The sequence below is a fragment of the Ornithorhynchus anatinus genome, chromosome 7 (assembly GCF_004115215.2).
Source record: "Ornithorhynchus anatinus isolate Pmale09 chromosome 7, mOrnAna1.pri.v4, whole genome shotgun sequence".
NCBI lineage: Eukaryota > Metazoa > Chordata > Mammalia > Monotremata > Ornithorhynchidae > Ornithorhynchus > Ornithorhynchus anatinus.
In genome coordinates this window covers 37,307,873-37,325,851 of record NC_041734.1, presented here as the reverse complement: position 1 = coordinate 37,325,851, position 17,979 = coordinate 37,307,873, and the positions used below count along the sequence as shown (strand labels likewise).

At 41.0% G+C, this 17,979-nt stretch overlaps 1 protein-coding gene across 8 annotated transcripts in view; it reads left to right on the top strand.

Annotated features, from left to right (window-relative positions):
• HDAC4 (histone deacetylase 4) overlaps positions 1 to 17,979 on the top strand; it is a 516,681-nt gene that overhangs the window by 58,244 nt on the left and 440,458 nt on the right. For 7 of the 8 annotated variants that reach the window (XM_029068939.2, XM_029068940.2, XM_029068948.2 and 4 more), the window contains exons 2-3: positions 1,004 to 1,257; positions 4,901 to 4,921. In XM_029068939.2, the coding sequence (XP_028924772.1) occupies positions 1,236 to 1,257; positions 4,901 to 4,921 (43 nt within the window). In that variant the 5' untranslated portion in view covers positions 1,004 to 1,235. The remainder of the gene's footprint in view (positions 1 to 1,003; positions 1,258 to 4,900; positions 4,922 to 17,979) is intronic. The other variant, XM_029068943.2, reaches the window with a different exon arrangement.

The following is a 17,979-nucleotide window of genomic DNA, read 5'->3' as shown; positions in this document are numbered from 1 at the left end:
TTAAAATAAAGTGGTCCACAAAACATGCACATTGTTGAAGAATGTATTACAAAAGACTCCTAGAGTATGCCTATAGTAGTATTCATTCATTCAATCAATCATATTTGAGTGCTTACTGTGTCCAGTACATTAATTGCTTCACACAGTGTACCGTGGAAATCGTGCGATATCGTGCATCTTAGGGGCTGTTTATTTTGTTTTGTTTTGGTTTTTGTTTTTGAGTGCCCATTTGGTGCAAAGCACTCTACTGACTGCTTAGGAAGTACAAAACTAAGTGACGTATTGCTTACACTCTAATGGGAGAGACAGGGCTAAAATATTTACTCATAGAGTAGTTAATATAAATAATTGAATGTGCAATTGAATAAATCTAAATACTTAAGTGCTGAAGATGGGAATAAATTTCAGATTCTGGCTAAAGAGAATTGAATTCTGCAAAATGGCGGACATATTGGCTTAATTACTTCATACAGTATACCATGGAAAACGTGCGATGTCATGTGCATCTCGGGCTGAGGTTTGTTTGGTTTGGTTTTTGTTTTTGAGTGTAATCTCTAGCCCCCTATTGATTACCTGCGCAAGCTTCTTGAAAGTTGAACTTGCAACCTTGCTTATCCCAGGTCACTGACAAGCCCTGAAAGTTTGCAGTCATGGTTGGAATGACCCAAATGTTGGTTTTCTGACCTATTAGCTCTTTGAAGCCTGGCTTCTCTCTCCCTGCCCCTAGTTTCATCGCCTCCCATCCCTCCTTCAAAATCTGCCCAAACTCAAAATGAAAAATTGGCATCTAGATTACATGTCCTTTTAAACAGTAAGTGACGTATGGAAAGTCTCTAGTGTATTTTTCTGAACTCCTGTCTCAAAAATGTGTGTTCTTTTCCAGGGTGCTTAGGAATATTACAGAACTTTTAAATTTCTCTTTAATGCAAAACACTGATCATTGTAACATTTCAATAGTCTGATACAATTCTCGCCTACTGATTTTTTTTTTTCCTCATCACAGGTTTGTATTTTTGAAGCCCAGCTGAAGATATACTGCTATCCTTTTGGGATTACTTTGTTTACAAGACAATATTCATGTGACTTGGAGTCTACCAGGCGGTTATGACCTAAGCCCCCTCCCCACTTTTCTGTACTTGTATGTATTGGTGGAGCATTGGAGCTCTTTGGAGCTGTGGTTTGTGTGGAAATTTTGATCCGTTTTGAATCGCTTAAAGGAGTAGACAGTTCTAGCAATGAGCTCCCAAAGCCATCCAGGTAAGCACAAAGCATTTTTTTTATTCTGTTGGCAAAAATCTCACCAGAAAGCTTTGCAAATGAAAAGTGAACATGAAGGTGACTTGCTTGCTGCCTGCATGAGGCTTTTTCACTTTAAAATAAATAAACATAACAACTGTATATGATGTGTCCAAGTGAATGAGTGCTAATGGCAAAAATGGATTTGTAATCATAGTAAAAGGAGGAGAAGAAAGGGAAAAGCCTCCACTGGATCATGACTCTTTTTTTGTAGGCTTGGAGATGTATATTAACTCAGGTTGTGGGTCACTGACAATGGGGTAACCATGCTGGAAAAAATTTTTTAAAAATCATGTCTGGTATAGATTAAATCTAAAGACCAGTTTGTAATTGTGGAAAGTAGCTTTTCCAATCAGGTTACCTAGTGATAGAATTGTACTGAAACATTCTGTTGCTTTTCCAAGGAGATTTAAAAGGTACATATTGTTCTCTAATTTGCAAAGTGTCTTCTGTCTTTCTCCTTTACACATTTCCAAGAGTACAGTCTATTTGTTTCTGTTATTTTAAAAATAATTGGGATGACCTAACTCTCATTTTTTCCACTTGGTTGATAAAAACTTCATTTGATCAACATTTCTGTCATGATGGAGTAGGGTCTGCTTCAGAGTCTGCTTGAGTGAGATGAAATGAGTGGTGAATTTTGAAAAAGAACAATTGTTTTGAGAAATACTTTGCAATTTACAGTTCTCATAGGAGTGGGATTTCCCTACAGTCAGGATTTTTATTGTTGTCTAGTGAATCTTGGGTTGTCTAAAAATTTATGCAGATATAAGAAATTAATTATTCTAGTGGGTTGATGCATGGAGTTTCTACCCATTGATTTTTGCTAGTGATAGCTTGCAAATGTTTCAGGTGCACTCACCCTATTACTATGAAATGGACAAGTTAAAATTGACTTGCAATCAGTCCGAAGCCAGTCACAGAATTGCACATGCCCCACATATTCACTTCGTATCATTTCACCATATTCTAGTGAGCAAGTCAATGACTGCTTCTATTCTTCTAAGCATAGCGCATAAACAATATAAAATTAATGTTGCACTAGCTCTACTGATAGCCTTTTCACTTAAATGCAAAAGTTAAAATGACTTTCTAATTCATGTTTATCTTGCAACATTCACTGTATCAAGAGGGGTTACTTAACTGTGCAGTTCACATTTTTTTTCTTTTATTCTTTGACCATTTCAGTACATCTAAGACTTGTTTTAAACCAGCTCCCAGAAGGGGATCCAGCTCATTAGCAAGTTGGCATACTCTGTAAGCAAAGCTTTTATTGGGTCAGAGCAGTGGTTCTTCTAGCCCGGTACCCTTTCTTTCAACAGTAGAACTGGTCTGAATAGTTTGACGGTTGTTCTCTTGTCATTCATCGTGGTTCTCCAAAAAATGGGTAGCCATACAAGTGAAACCATGGATGAATTCTCTCTTGTACCTCGTGTCAGTGAATTAAATCTAAACCTGTCTTCCGTTCATTTTCCCAGCATCATAAATACTATTTCTTAATTACCATGTGCAGAGCAGTGCACTAAGTGAATGGGGAACTCACCAGCAAAGTTTGCACTTGAGGAACATATCTAATGGATCATTATGAACTCTGAATTTATCCAAACATTTCCTGAGCCTACTGATGTACTTAATTTCTGTCTGCACAACTTTTTGTGGTAATGAATTCCATATTCTCTTGGACCATCGCTCTCAGGTTTTGATCAATGTCTCCTAGTCCTCTTGTTTTGGGATTTGGTGAGTGACACTTATTTCTGTACTCTCTTCTGCTTCATGGCTTTGAAAACTTCACTCATACTCTCTGTTAGCTCTGTCATTCCAGATTGGAGTGCCCATCTTTTCAGTCTCTCTGCAAACAGAAGCCATTCTGTCTCCCTGATCATTTTGGATGTCCTTCCCTGAAAAGATGCCAGCTTTTTGACTACTGAACTGAAGCTGGGAGGGAGTTTGGAGGGTGGAGCTTTATGAGGTGTGGCAGATGCTCAGAGGGTGTGACTCAAAGGACTTTTTCACCTTTGGCCCCTAATGGTAGAACAAAAAAACCTCAAAAAAACCGTGGCTGGCTTTGGAGCCCAAAGGGATTGCCCAGCACCTGGAAGAATTGGTCAGGGGTAAGAGTATCCCCTGGTTAACCCTCTCCCCAACACAAAGCCTGAGACCACACCGGGGGCAGTGGGAATTCTGAGTTTGTTCCTGGGGTTCCTTGCTCATTTCCCAGAGTCTTCTAGGCTCTCTGGGCAGGTAAGTGTCTGGAGCATCAGCCAAGGGATCTACCTGGATCTGGGAACTGCAGGTTGCTGACACAGTGTAAGGAGAGTATTGACCATCTTGGTTCCATTTTCAGACCTCATCCAGCTCTTATAGCTCCAGTTACCCACTTCCTCTCTCCTTTCCCCTCACATTCTGCCTCAAAACTGTAGGGGCAAAGTGAATATCTCTTCCCTTTCAGTGCCACTCCCATGGAAATGTTAGTTCCTATGGAGTTGGGACCTTTGTACCTGCTTCTCTGTTAAGATTTAGCTGTGGTGAACAGAGGTACATGCAGTTTTCCAGTTGCAGACGAATCCTGGTTTCTTACAGTGGTATAACTCGATTTTTTGGCTTTGTTTTCCAAGTCCTTCCTCATGATGCTTAGAGTTTTGGTGGCCTTTATGGCTGAGTCATGAGTGATCACTCAGAGTCCATCATCTTGTACTTGGGACCTGGATTCTAATCCAAACTCCTCCACTTGTCTGCTCTGTGAACTTGGGCAAATCACTTCACTTTTCTGGGCCTCAGTTCCTTCATCTGCAGAGTGGGGATTCAGTACTTGTTCTCCCTTCTATTTAGACTGTGAGTTCCATTTGGGACCTGGTGATCTTGTATCTACCCTAGCGCTCAGTACAGTATCTACCCCAGCACTTAGTACAGTGCTCGGCACATAGTAAGCACTAAAAAATTACACAATTATTATATCTTGTAGGTTTATGTCTCCCTTAGGTGCCATTACTTAAACCATGCTCATGTTGACTCTCACCTGTCACTTTTTTGCTCATTCGCTCAGCTTTTTGATGTCTTCCCGCCATTTATTCCCCATCATCTCAGTAGCAGATAGAGTTTGGTGTAATGTGCAAAAAACTGGAGATTTCACTGCATATTCCCAATGTTAGAAGTGGATCTGGAACCATTCTGTGTAGAACTCCATTATTTATGCTTCTCCTTTCAGAAAGGTGGGTGTATAGAAATGTGTCTACCATCCCAGTGTTGGGCAGCACTGCTGTTTTGTAACTAATTTTAATTTTTGATTATGCTGGCTGGGGATGTTTTAGATGCTCTTCTTCTCCAAATTCTAAGGGGATGATTGAACAATTGGAATATTTCTAAAAGAATGTAATCCCCAAGAAGCCAATCTATCTACTTCTAATGCTGATCTTGGTGGGGGTGGTGGTGGTGGGGGGTGTTCATAGTAGCTGTCCATATCAGGGGCTATGAAATTGAGTGCTTCGTCTAATAGATAGGTTTTTTTTTTTTTCCTCAGCTTCCAAAATTTGCTGAAATATTTTTCTTAAAGTGAACCAATTTTCCTATTTTCTTTCCCCTCCTCTCTGTTCTTCCTTACCCTCAGATGATGATGGGATTTTTTCAGGTAGGGGATGGGCAGACCAAAACTGCCATTTGACATTTAGGCATGTGTGTTGATTCAGTATGCATGTCTGGCATATGTTTGAAGTAAAATGCAGATCGTTTCTGATCTTGTGATGAGACCATCCCATTTTCAGATATGTTAAATGAAACTGAATGCTGGGCCAATTTGTCTCTTCATGTGGTCTGGAAACTGCCGATCTCTTCTTTGCGAAGCTGTATGTAATTTTGTAGACCTTTCCAGGTGTATTCTTCTTGGTTCACAGAGCCCTGACCTCACAGTAATCATGAAGATCAGAACAGCTTTTATAACACCACAAAATTTCCTCCAAATGCAATCTGCAAATGCAGGAAGTTTTCCCCCACCTATTAGAAATACAAATGCAACTGCAAAGCACTGAATGACCATGGTGAAAGAAGCTCAAGGATACTTCTGAAGGTGCTGGATTGAAAGACCAAGAATCCATAGCTGTGTTGTTTGTAAACTCCCAGAAATATTTTAGTATTTCAGGTAGAAAAGTCTTCCTTTAATCTGCCAGATAAATTTATTTGATAAGGGAAGCCTTTAATTTTCACTGGCCAGATGATCTCCTGACTTCCTGAAAGTCTTGAGTTGTGCTGTTTATCTTCAGTTCTATCTTCAAGCAAAAAAAAAACCAAAAACCAAAATCACCCTTCTGTCTCAGTTTTCCCTTCATTTTTGTTAACACAGTAGTATCTTATGTTTCAGAAAGAACATAAAGGTAAATTAGCCCAGAACACTTTACCCATAGGACTAACTTGAATGATAAGAAAGATTGTTCTCTGACGCATTGTTTTTGGTCCTGGTTAGAAATTGACCAAGAAGCAAGCCATGGGAAAGACGACACTTGGTTTAGTCAAGAACAGAAGATATTAGTCAGAATCTCCATTGGGGATTTCTAACTGCATCATCTAGGTAAAAATAATCTCTGGTAATTTATTAGAGATCATTATCAATAGGATTTATTGAATACCTACTATGTGCAGAGCACTGTACTAAGCATATGGGAGAGTACAATATAAATTTAGTGGTGTCCCCTGCCCACAAAAAGCTTATAGTCCAGAGGAAAAATTACTACAAAAATAAGTATAAATCAGTGCAATAAAAATATCATTTTGTGTCAATACCAAATTTCATTCTAATTTAGGAGGTCAGTTTGTGGGTACTAAGCACAATTGACCTGGTAATAGAGAAGATATTTGGGTCCTTGTTCTTTCCCATGGTAGAGTCTTTGGAACTTCTTTTCAGTCAGAAACTCAAGCTGTGCCTCATATCTGAAGTTATATATTTTCAGATACTTGCAAGTCTGTTGCACAGAGCTCATCTAATGTGTCCAATTTTCTCAACAAACTACTAAAAAGAATAGGTACAGAATTTGGGTGCAAATAAAAAAAAAAGGATACTTTGTGTTGAGCCTAGGAATTTTGGGTAAAATTGGATTAAACTGGAAATGAAGTGCCCTACTTACTGGTAATTTGGCCTTGAGGATTTTACTATACAAGTAAGTGCTTCTATTTTTTTTGAGGCAGAATGGTTCTACTTAATGAAATCTGCTTCACCGTTGGAAAAATTGCCCATTCTATTCATTTGTTTATGCCTATGTTTATTGTCTGGGTGGTTGTACAGTAGGACCCTAATGACCGGCCCCTGGCAATTTGGATCTTTGGATTCTGCAAACTGTTGTTGCTGGGAATTAGAAATAAACAAGCTAAGCACCATTGGGGGGGGCTTTGCTGGCCTTGCAGCTTTTGTACTTACCCCACCAGGCACTGGAGTGGGCTGGAGGGACTTGGGTAGCAGCATGGGGTCACTGGGGCATGTATGACACAGACTCCGAACTGAAATGAAAGCATCACTGAAGGAGCTCTGCATATCTGTGAACCCCTGACCGTGATAGCCCCTCTCCACCCCTAGCATTCATTTTCTGTTGGTGTCATCCTTGGGAGAAGCTGGGCAAACCCTTGGATCACCTGAGCACCATTTTCTATTCCCCTCGAGAAGCATCATCTTGCAGCAGACAGAACATGGCATTTGGAGTCGAGATTTGAGTTTGTCACGACTCTGCCACTTGCCAGCTGCGTGGCCTTGGGCAAGTCACGTCACTTTTGTGGGCCTCAGTCTCCTCATCTGTAAAATGGAGATTCAAAGCCTGTTCTTCCTTCCCTTTAGACTAGGAGCCCCGAGTGGGACAGAGGCAGAGTCTGATCTGGTTGTATTGTATCTACCCAGGGCCTCACACAATACTTGGCCCAGCGTAAGCGCTTGACAAATAGCACAACTGTTGCTATCACTTTCTAGTTCTCCATGCTTGGGGGAGGTCCAGAGTGCCTCCCCATTGGTGAAGGCTCCCCTCATATTACCTCTTTGAGTGGCTGGGATCCCATGGGGCCTGTCAGCCAAGCCCTATGCTTCTGCTGCCCATGGAGATGTGTCAGGTGGGGAAGGAAATGGGCACCTGGTTTGACAGGGTATTTTCAAAAGCAGAGGTATTGGTGTTCTCCCAAATGCTTACTAAAAATAATAATTCATGCATTGTTGTATTTATTGAGTGCTTACTGTGTGCAGAACAGTGTACTAAGTGGTTGGGAAAGTACAATACAATAATAAACAGTGACATTCCCTGCCCAGGATGAGCTTCCAGTCTAGAGGGAGCTTACAGTCTAGAGGAATAATAATAATAATTGTGGTATTTGTTGGTGCTTACTATGTTCCAGGCTCTGTACTAGCGCTGGAGTGGATACAAGCAAATTGAGTTGGACACAATCCCTGTCCCACATGGGTCTCACAGTCTCAAACCCCATTTTACAGATGAGGTAACTGAGGCACGGAGAAGTGAAGTGACTTGTCAAAGGTCACACAACAGACAAGTGGTGGAGCCTAGATTAGAACCCCTGACCTTCCGACTCGTAGACCTGGGCTCTATTCACTATGCCGTGCTGCTTTTCGATTACTGCACAGTACTCTGCACACAGTAGCTAGTCAGTAAATGATGTTGATTGATTGGTGCCTGCCCCTCTACTAGGTTGTTCAGCCCCAAACATCACTGCTAAGATGGAGCTTGCTTCTGAAAAATTCATTTGAGGCAAATGCCCGTTCTTGCTTTAGAGCTGAATGACAAAATCGTTGTCTCAGGTCATGTCTCTGGGCTTCTAAATTGATTCCAAAAGGAAATACCCTCTCTAGTTTGTAGTCACTTCATCTTCTCAAGCCTTAAGAGAGCTCTTCCATCCCTCCACCTATCACTCCTGTCTCTCCCCGTCCACCCTGCCCATCTTCCTTGTCTGTTCACACATGCCCAGACCACCCCCTGCTTTATTTCCAGGCTGGAGGCTTTCCTGCCCCCTGACTTTTGTCCTGCTTGCCTTACCTCCTGCGCAACTCTTCTAAGCCCCTTCCCCTCCTGCACCATGGCTAAAATGTCATGAGTCTGTTAGTCCTTTTTTTTTCTTTCTTCCATGCATTTGAAGTTAGGACTTCATTTCAGTTTTGCCCTATTCCCTGTTTCTTTTAACTGTACTTTGTAATCTAGTCATCCCCCATGATGATATTTGATTACAGAGTTTTCTCCTTCCCCATTTGGCCCCCTTTCATTTTGTCTGTTTTTCTTTAAACACTTCTCCCTGGTGTTGGGCGAGGTATGCATTATGATTTTATTGCTGTTCTTTCCTGAACTTTGCCAAAGCCAGGCCCTGGGTCTCTGACGTAAAGGCCGTCTAACTGTTTTGGTTTTATTGCTCCAAATGACTGTTCCTAATGATGTGTGCAGCCTAGGGGAAGGCTCAGGGCTAGTTCTGCAAGGAAAGAAAGTTTCCTTTGATAGTAATAGGAATGAATGGCATGATGAAATCCTCTCTCTCTCTCTTTCACTCATCTTCCCCCCAGAGCACCCCAAAAGCATTCCCACTATGGGGATGTGCAGAAACTTGTTAGAATGGATTTATATAGGCATGGTTTTCACTCTTTGAAGAGGAATCAAAGAAGCTTGAAAATTAGTCGTGAATGGGCCTAGACCCAGGCCTGGTCTGAGGACAGGCAGGTCTGGGTGACCAATAAGCTCCTCTTGTTTCTTTTTCCTTCCCGGCCCTTCCTGTTTTGGCTAAACTGTAGGCTAGGGTCACCTGAACCTGAAGAGTTTTCAGGTTGCGATGGACAGTAATCTATAGCAGCCCAGCAGGTGAACCTCATGTTCCTCCTCTTCCCTTTCTTCCTCTCTTCCTTCCATCCTCTCCTTCCTCTGCACTTTCTCTTCTCCACAATTGGAAGAGAGTTTGGTCTTGGGCCAGATACGAGCTTTTTGCTTTTTGAATACAGTGCTCAGCTCTTGTCCCAAAGCATTGGTTTCTGCATGGCTTTTCTTGAAATGGAGGTTCTGGGAAGGCCGCCCTGCCCGGGAGGGTTGGTTCCACTGACTTGTATCTGTGAGATACAGAATAGATGGCTAGGTGTAACACGGGAGTGCAGTGCAACTATGTACTGCCTTTTCCAGGATCTCTTCCTAGATCATGTTGCCAGCAGCAAAATCAGATTGATGAGCATTTTATTCCTATGAAGTCAGTTCTTGCTTGTCTGTCGCCAACCTGCTCAGGCAACAAAATCTGGACTAATTTCAAAATCCCTAAACCTTGCCACCTTAGTCCTAAAACTCACCCTAACACAGTAGGCACCAGCAAATTTGAGGTGGTTATTCTGGAACCAGCTTTAAGACAATAAAAAATAAAAAATTAGCCCTGACTGTTCTAATGAGCTATTGGGCAGGCATAGTTCCCCTAAATGGAAGGAAGAGTGGGCTTTTCCAGTGCCTTCTGGAAGCTTCATACCCCAGAGTGCACTGTAGCACACCTTGTTATGTAAAGGCACCTTCTATGTTGGTTTTAAGAAAAGCTTCTTAAATTGGAGGGACTCTACAGTCCTCTCAGGGTTTAGGTGAATTTAGTACCTTCTCTTCTCCTCACCCTCAACCTCCCCAGAGTTCTAGAGATGGAGGCCGAAGCTGACTGGAACTTAATGTAGTCTTCCCTTTTTGTTTCTCTGGCTTGGCTTGATCCAGTCTGGGGTCTGCAGGCCAACCCAAGCCTGTGCTGAGCTAAATTAATAGTGATCTATTTTTGAAGGATGTATAGTTCATGGCTTGAGTTTAACTTATTTGAGGCATTATTTAGAAAGGAAGATTCTGCTAACGAGTCTGCAAGGGAATAGTCCTGTTTCCAGCCAGTCAGAGAGAGCTAGGGATACCTTTTGTTCTTTGGGACATTCATAAGGTGATGTAGAAGGGTGATTCCCACCCCCTCCCCCTGCCCACCCACCCACCCACCCACCACCAAAATAACGTTTTCAGTTGCAAGAAAGCCAGGATAAAAAAATCGTAAACCTCAGCGATGTACCAGTCCTAAGTTTTAAGATTTTATTTTTGAAGTCACGATGTTCTTGGAAAGCATATGATGGGCAGCTCCTCCAAGAGGGTGACCAATTGAAGTGTTGGGCAGTCGTGCAATTCCCTGTAGGACTGTTGTAGGCCTGTCTTCATTTTTCAGGCTTTGAAGTGAATTTCTGCCGCTTGTATCTTGTTAGTGGGAAGGTCGTCTATTAAAATCAGTGGTTAATTTTCTTCCCCCTGTGGTTTTTTTGTTTTGTTTTGTTTAAACAAAACAACCCACAAATAAGCCTTCTTAGCTAGTAATGTAAGCAAGTAAGTTGAACTGCTTCCTAGATTGAGTTTCCGGGTCTGGGTCATCCAGGGGATTAGGTGTCCTCGAGCAAGTTTAGATAATAGTTTGCTTAAACATAAGTTTCCTTGCTGGAAATGGCAAAAAAAAAAAAAAAGAGAGAGAGAGAGCCTGTTCTGAGCATCAGAAAGTTTAGTAATTTCTATTTTGATCTCTTTGTCTTGGCAGCAAATAGGTCATCTTGATCTCTCAAACTTAGAGTTGACTGCAGTCTTGCTTTCTAAGTATAAAATAATCTTGGGCATAAATCTGCCTTCCCATCCCCTCCCATTTTTACTAGAAGACCCTGGAACTGTCAGGGAGTTCTGGGATAGAAGGATATGATTTCTCAATAACTCTTGTCCTGGACACTCAGACTGAATTTTTCTAAATACCTAGTGGGAGTAGCAGAGCCAGGTGACCCTTTATTAAAAAACAAAACCAAATTCTCTGCCCTTCGCTCCTCTTTACCTGGCTTAGGAGCTTGCTGTCCTGCTGGCAATATTTTTCGGCTGATACATAGGTGTGACTTTTATTTTCTCCGTGTACAAGAGCAGAGGTGAGGGAATTACCTTCATTAAGTTCCTGCAGGAACTCAAACCCTGGTCTTGGGACTTTATCCAGTAGTCCCCACTACTCCCTGTATTTACCCAGGAAGCCCTTAAGATTCTTTCAACCTGTTTGGTTGCCATAGTGAACATATTTTACAACAGAATTTATCTTGTGGGAGGAAAATGCTAGTGGACTTTGAGACCCATGATGTAGCAAAAGAAAACTGAAATGTTGAAAGATGTTTTTTGTCTAAAGAAAACTAAAGGTTTTCCACAAACAACGAATGGGAGCCCAAAATCCAAGAGACCTGGGTATAGACTATGTACTTTGTAACTGATTTGGCAGGTCGACTTTCGGCATGGCTTAGTGGATAGAGCAAGGGCCTGGGACTCAGAAGGTCATAGGTTCTAATCCTGGCTCTGTCACTTGTCTGCTGTGTGACCTTGGGCAAGTCACTTTACTTCTCTGGGCCTCACTTATCTCTAAAACAAGGATTGAGATTGTGAGCCCCATGTGGGCCAGGGACTGTGTCCAACCTGATTTGCTTGTTTCCTCCCCGGCACTTAGTACAGTGTCTAGCACATAAGTGCAAAACCAAATACCATTATTATTATTATTATCCTCACAAGTTTCTGGGGTCCTACTAACAGTACTGGTACAGTGTTCTTACTGTTGCTCAGCATTAAGTCATGACCCCAGTGAGTTGTTGACTTCTGAGTCAGGGAAACAATGTAAGTAGTTTGTCTTTTGAATAGCATTAAATCAACAACTCATATTTCGAAATCTTAATTTTTCTCTACCAAAGAAAAATGACACACTCTCTAATTCCAACTTTCTGAAGGGAAGTCTAGTTTCAAAGATAACATTGCACATTTTACTAATGCTGCATCCGATCTGGCTTAAGTATCTATCCTTTCAAATCTTTTAAATACTCTTCCTCCATCACTTAAAAATTATTGGCTTTTGAAGTTTACTATTCCAGTTTCTTGATGCTGTCATTATCATACATCTTAATCAGCAAAGGTTTGTTCTGTAAATCATATAGACAAAATGACTTATTTTACAACTTAAAAAAGGAACACTCATTTGAGTTGTTTTTTGTCTTTTAAATCACGAAGACTTATTATAAAGAGCTAGGAATATTCACTGTCAATGAAGCATTGATGTTTTGTGTCGGCAATTTTCCTTGACAACTTCTTGTATGGTTTGAGGAACATATGCGTTCTTGTCCTTTTACAGAGATATTGTAGAGATGCAAATTTTCAAGTTCTGAAATGCTGAATGTTGGATGATTAACGATATTGAGATTTAAGAATGAACTGTGTATTTGATTTAGAAAATTACGTACGAGGATCATTAAAAACCATTGAGTGCAGACCTGGCATATGGAACAGTTGCCGGGGGAGGGGCGTGAGGAGGGTGGGGGGTCATAATTGCAGAGCACTGGCAGTATGAGTTGGCAACTTGTATGTTGTGCTGATTAATAAAGTACTTTCTTCTGACATATTATCTAACCAAGGAGAGGAAGCCACTGAACCTTCCCATTGTACGGTTCAATGAGACGTAGAAATATGTTTCTTAACAGTAGATAGAAGACACTGTTCTGTTGAATCTGTTTCTTTTGAGTATATTTCCTCATGCTGGAAATGGCTTTATCTGGTAAAAATTGAGGCATCTCTAAGTAGGTTTTAATTGGAGGTAACTATTTCTCCTTTTCAATGCATTCATCTTTTTCCAGGGAAGCTCTTTTGTTCTGCTATCTTTACTCATTGCTCTTCACATTTATGAATATTAATGGTAGGCAATATTAAAAATCTGATATTTTGGAGCTTTTTCTCAGTCCCTCAAGCAATTGAATTGATGAAATTATGTGAATGGCCCTTTTCCTGAAGAGGCATCAGTTCACTTTAGTGAAATGTTTGTGAAGCCATTGTACGTTTGTGGAGTGTTTGCTTGCCAGAATTGGTTGTCTTTGAGCACGTACATTATTAGGAAGATGAACATTTGGAGATATCAAGAGGTAGCTTTTAGAAGAACTGAGTCTATTAGCTGTAATTTCTAAAACTATTCCATTTGCAGAGATGCGTCATTCACCTTGCCCCCTCCTATCTTACCTCACTGATATCCTACTATAATCCAGTCCATATGCTTCTCTCCTCTAATGCCAACCTTCTCACTTTACCTCACTCTCGTCTACTTTGCCACTGACCCCTTGTCCACATCCTGTCCCCAGCCTGTACCTCCCTCCTCCTTTGTATCCAAAAGACGATCACTCTCCCCACCTTCAAAATCTTGTTAAAATCACATCTCCTCCAAGAGGCCCTCCCTGACTAAGCCCACATTTCCAATAATAATAATTGTGGTATTTAAGAACTTACTATGTGTCAAGTACTGTACTAAGCTCTGGGGTAGATACAGATAATCAGGTCCCACATGGGGGTCACAGTTTAAGTTGGAGGGAGAATATGTATTGAATCCCCGTTTTGTAGATGAGGGAATTAAGGCATAGAGAAGCTAGGTAACATGCCCAGGGCATCACAGCAGACAAGTGATGGAGCAGGGATTAGAAACCAGGTCCTCTGACTCCCAAGCCCGTGCTCTTTCCACTAGGTCATGCTGCTGCTTCTCCTACTCTCTACTTTGTAAATGCTAAATAAATACGATAGATTGATTGATTACTCCCTCTCCCTTCTGCACTTGAATTTGTACCTCTTGTTCATCCCACCCTCAGCCCACAACATACATATCTGTAATTTATTTTAACATCTCTTTACCCCGCTAGACTCTGAGCTCCTTGTGGGCAGGGAACATGTCTACCAACTCTTTTATATTGTACTCTTCCAAGTGCTTAGTATAGTGCTCTGTATACACTAAGAGGACAAAAAATTGATATGGTTTTTTTTTGTTTTTGTGTGTATTTTTACCTAGTCCATTAAAAAATTTGGAACATGTGCCTTTGCTGGAAGCTACTTGAGGACAGGTATCCTACCTACAAGCTATTTTATCTCTCCTAAGCACTTCGTACAGAGCTCTGCCCAGTGTAAGCGCTCAGTATGCTGTGTTAAACTGTATGTGATGGTATTAATGAAAAGGTAAAAAAGACTCTAAGAGAAGATTATTTTTAGGCAAGCCCTCTCCAAAATGTGACTTTCCCACAATTCAAAATGGTAGCTGTTGATCAGTTAACATAAAATGTCATGATGACTAAAGACAAGCCTGTTTCTCTGACCCCTGTCCAACTCACCCATCTTTCCCCATTAAACCCTGAACTTCCTTTAGTAACTCATTATGGACTGCAGTTATTGTTCAAAATGTGATACCTTTTATATGGTTCTCCTGTCTGCCTCTCTCTCCATTTCCTTCCAACTTCTTTCCCTCCCTATTCCCTCTTTTGTTCTTCGGCTCTTTATTTTGATTTTAACAGAAGTTAGCTTGATTGAGGTTGGCGGGGAGGGAAACAGTCAAATATAATCTTTTTAACTGTCCAAGGCCTGGGTGAATATAGACTTAAACTGGAACTTTGTTCTTGGAAAATTCAACTAGATTGTAGTATACATTTTTGGGGGGACATCTAGTGTTGACTCTGTAAGCACAGTCATGAAATACCAGTGGACAAACTTTTGTGATTGGAATTGAAAGGACTTTTTTTTTTGTCTTACATAGTTATTGCTGGTATATGAGTATTAAAACCAAGAGAGCTAACAAATGTATTATAACTAATGATCCCATTTTGAGTTGGGTAGGGTGGCAAAGAGAATGATTTCCTTCATGATTGGGTATTGATTTAATCTGTAATCCATTGTAGAAAATTGATTTTTACTCTGCTGAAGTGAAAGTAATTCCTCAAGAACTGATGGATGAAACTATTTTGCAAATTGTAGAAAGAGAGATTCCTACCACAGTTGAACTTCCTAGCATTTATAATGACCGCTTCAAGCCATTTTGAGTCTCTTGTATAAAAAAGGGAGGATTTTTTTTCTGGAAATATATTGGCCATTTACTTGCCTGTTTGTAGGATCCTCTGGTTCAAAGAGATTTATTCTAAAACCAAAAAGCAGGTTTTGCATATTCCCAAAACCTCATTTCTTACCTTTCAGCACACGGATGTATCGAGTGAAAACAAATTTGTTGTTATTTTGTGTTGCACCCCTAAGTTTTTCTTTGACTGTGCACCTGCAGATTCTATACAATCCTGCTTACAGAACACATCTGCTCTGGAATCGCTTCAGGCACAGCTTTTTTTCTGTATTACCCTGTTGCATGATACTAGTAGTGTTGGTGAATTTCAGGCTCACTTTGTTAAATGGTGAGGGTGGGTTTGGTTTAACTCTTTTTTGGCTTTACAGATACTGATGGATAAAAGGATGCTTTGAGTAGTGTAGAGAAGGAGGGGAAGGAAGAAGGATTAGTTTCATTAGAAATTTTGTTCTTGGATGATGAGACATCTGACTGTGGCTTTGTATATTTTGTACAGTCCCTAGAATATGCTGTAGGTATTAAATATTCATTGATCATACTGACTGGAGTTTTGAAGTTTCTTAATCAAGTTAACAGTGGTTTCAGTCACCATCAGTCTGTTTATCCTAAACTTATTTGAATCTAGTAGCCATCGAAGGGTGTTCTCATCCTCTGGGCAGATGGCCATAAATCCTGTTCAGGGTTTTCTCGGGTCCAGCCCATTCTACCGAGCAAGCAGCAGCTGTCAACTCAGCCTAAGCTGCCATTTTGATTTCTCCATGCTGAGCTAGTTGATTCCTTCTGTCGAGGAAGGAAGAAAATCGTGTCCTGGAGGTCTCAGTAGACCGGTACACACATTTTGCCTAGTAATTCCTCCTAGTTTCCACCATGGCATCTTTGCTCTCACCTTGGACAGGGGCCGTGCCTAATTCCCAACTGCATCGTCTGTCCCAGCGCCCGATTAAGTGCTGGGAACACAGTAAGTGCTTTATAAATTCAATAAAAACAATAAGTGCTATTATTGCTTGAGAGTCTGTGGGTCATTTGTGTTGGAGATTAGTAGGGTTGGCCCTCTTGCGTTCTCTCCTTCCCCTCTCTTTCTGGGAACTCCTGCCATTTCAAACTCAACAGACGATAACTCTCCCCATTTTCAAAGCCCTTCTAAAATCACATCCTCAGAAGGCCTTTTCTGAATAATTTCTCATCTGCCCTGCATATATCCCCCTCCCACTGCTTGTTCAGCACTTGTGTGCCACCTACACATTTAAGTACTCACAGCCTCCTGGGGCATTTTTGTAGGGTTTTTTCATAGCCAATTACTTAAGCACTAACTTGTGTACATATCTCATTTTTCCATCTTCCTCCTAGCTGTGCTTTATTTTAGTGTCTGCCTCACCCCTAGATTGTAAAACCCTTGAGGGCAGGGATCACTGGTACTAATTCTGTTGCATGCCCACAAGTGCTTGCTTAGTACAGTGTTCCCATGTAAAAGGTGCTCAATAAATACTTATTGATTGGTAGATGTTTGTGTTAATTTTTCAGTGCCCTTCAGTTCTTCTGGAGTTAGATTGATTCTCTTCCAGAAGAGGATTTAAATGTGTCATAGCCATTCAAGTGCTGGATTTTTCCTTTTTAGGGGGTGGGAGGAGGTATTTTAAATTAGGATTTTGGGGATATTACACAGTATAAGGTTTGATTTTTGACAAGGGGAGGGGATATGACTTTAAAACCATAATGTTAATCTGACACAATTTGATTACTGGGAGAGGGTCAGTGTTTTTCAGCCTGTCTTCATTGCACAGTAATAGTTTTTGCTAGTCCCTGGTCCAGCCATTTCATTTTTAGAATCTGTGGATCTGTAAATGATTCAGATTTGACTGTCAAACAAGGAGCAAAGAGGTTAAATAACTATATGATCTCCAAAATGCTCTTGAGTTATTTTCAGAAAGTGGTGTATCTTAGCCCTGCCCAGAAGGGTGGGGTTATTGGTGAGGCTGAGACCTCTAAAAAATCCATTCTTAACCTGACAAGGATAAAACATGGTTTAGCCAAACTATAAACCCTGCCGTCAATTCAGTGGAATTAGCATTGCTCTGGGAATCAGGAAACCTGAGTTCTGGTCCCATTTCTCCCTGTAGCTGGCTAACGTGAGGGAAGGTGACACATTGCAGAGTGCCCATGAATCACCTCTCTTCACCTTCACACTTGTTGTACTCTGAGCCCCAGAATGAAAACGAATGGTAGGATCGAGAGAGAAAGTTCCACCAGCTCTGTGATCTATTGCACTTTTTCAGGCCTTTAATGTCAGGCCTGTCGTTCCTGAAGGGAGACTTCATCCCTTCAGCTAGTTTTAGAAATCATTTTGAAATTGTTTCTCCTTGCTCTGGACCAGAATTTTGAAATTCTGGTCAGATGTTTTGTTTTCATTATGGGACCTTGCTTACCAGACTCTGTAGTTTGATTCTAATCTCTGACCTTCAGCTGTAAGAACTTGTTGAAAATGTTTCATCTTCAGCAGTTTAACCGTCTCTCCCAAACCTTCCAATGGAAGGAACATTGTATCCCCATTCCCTGTTCATCCCCTTTTCCCACCTCCCCCCTTTTTTAAAATCTTTAGAATGATGCTTGATCTGCAAAAACTGTTTAGCCCCAGAATTGGAAATCTCCAAGGGTCTCAACTTGCTACCTCAGAGATAGGAGGTTACAAAAATAAGCAGGAATTCCTTGTTCTTCTGATTTTCCAAAACATGTCCAGAGTCTGGAAGCCATCCAGCTCTGTAAATTTATTCAGTTCAAGGCTGGTTTGCAGTCCTCTCCCAACTGCCAGTT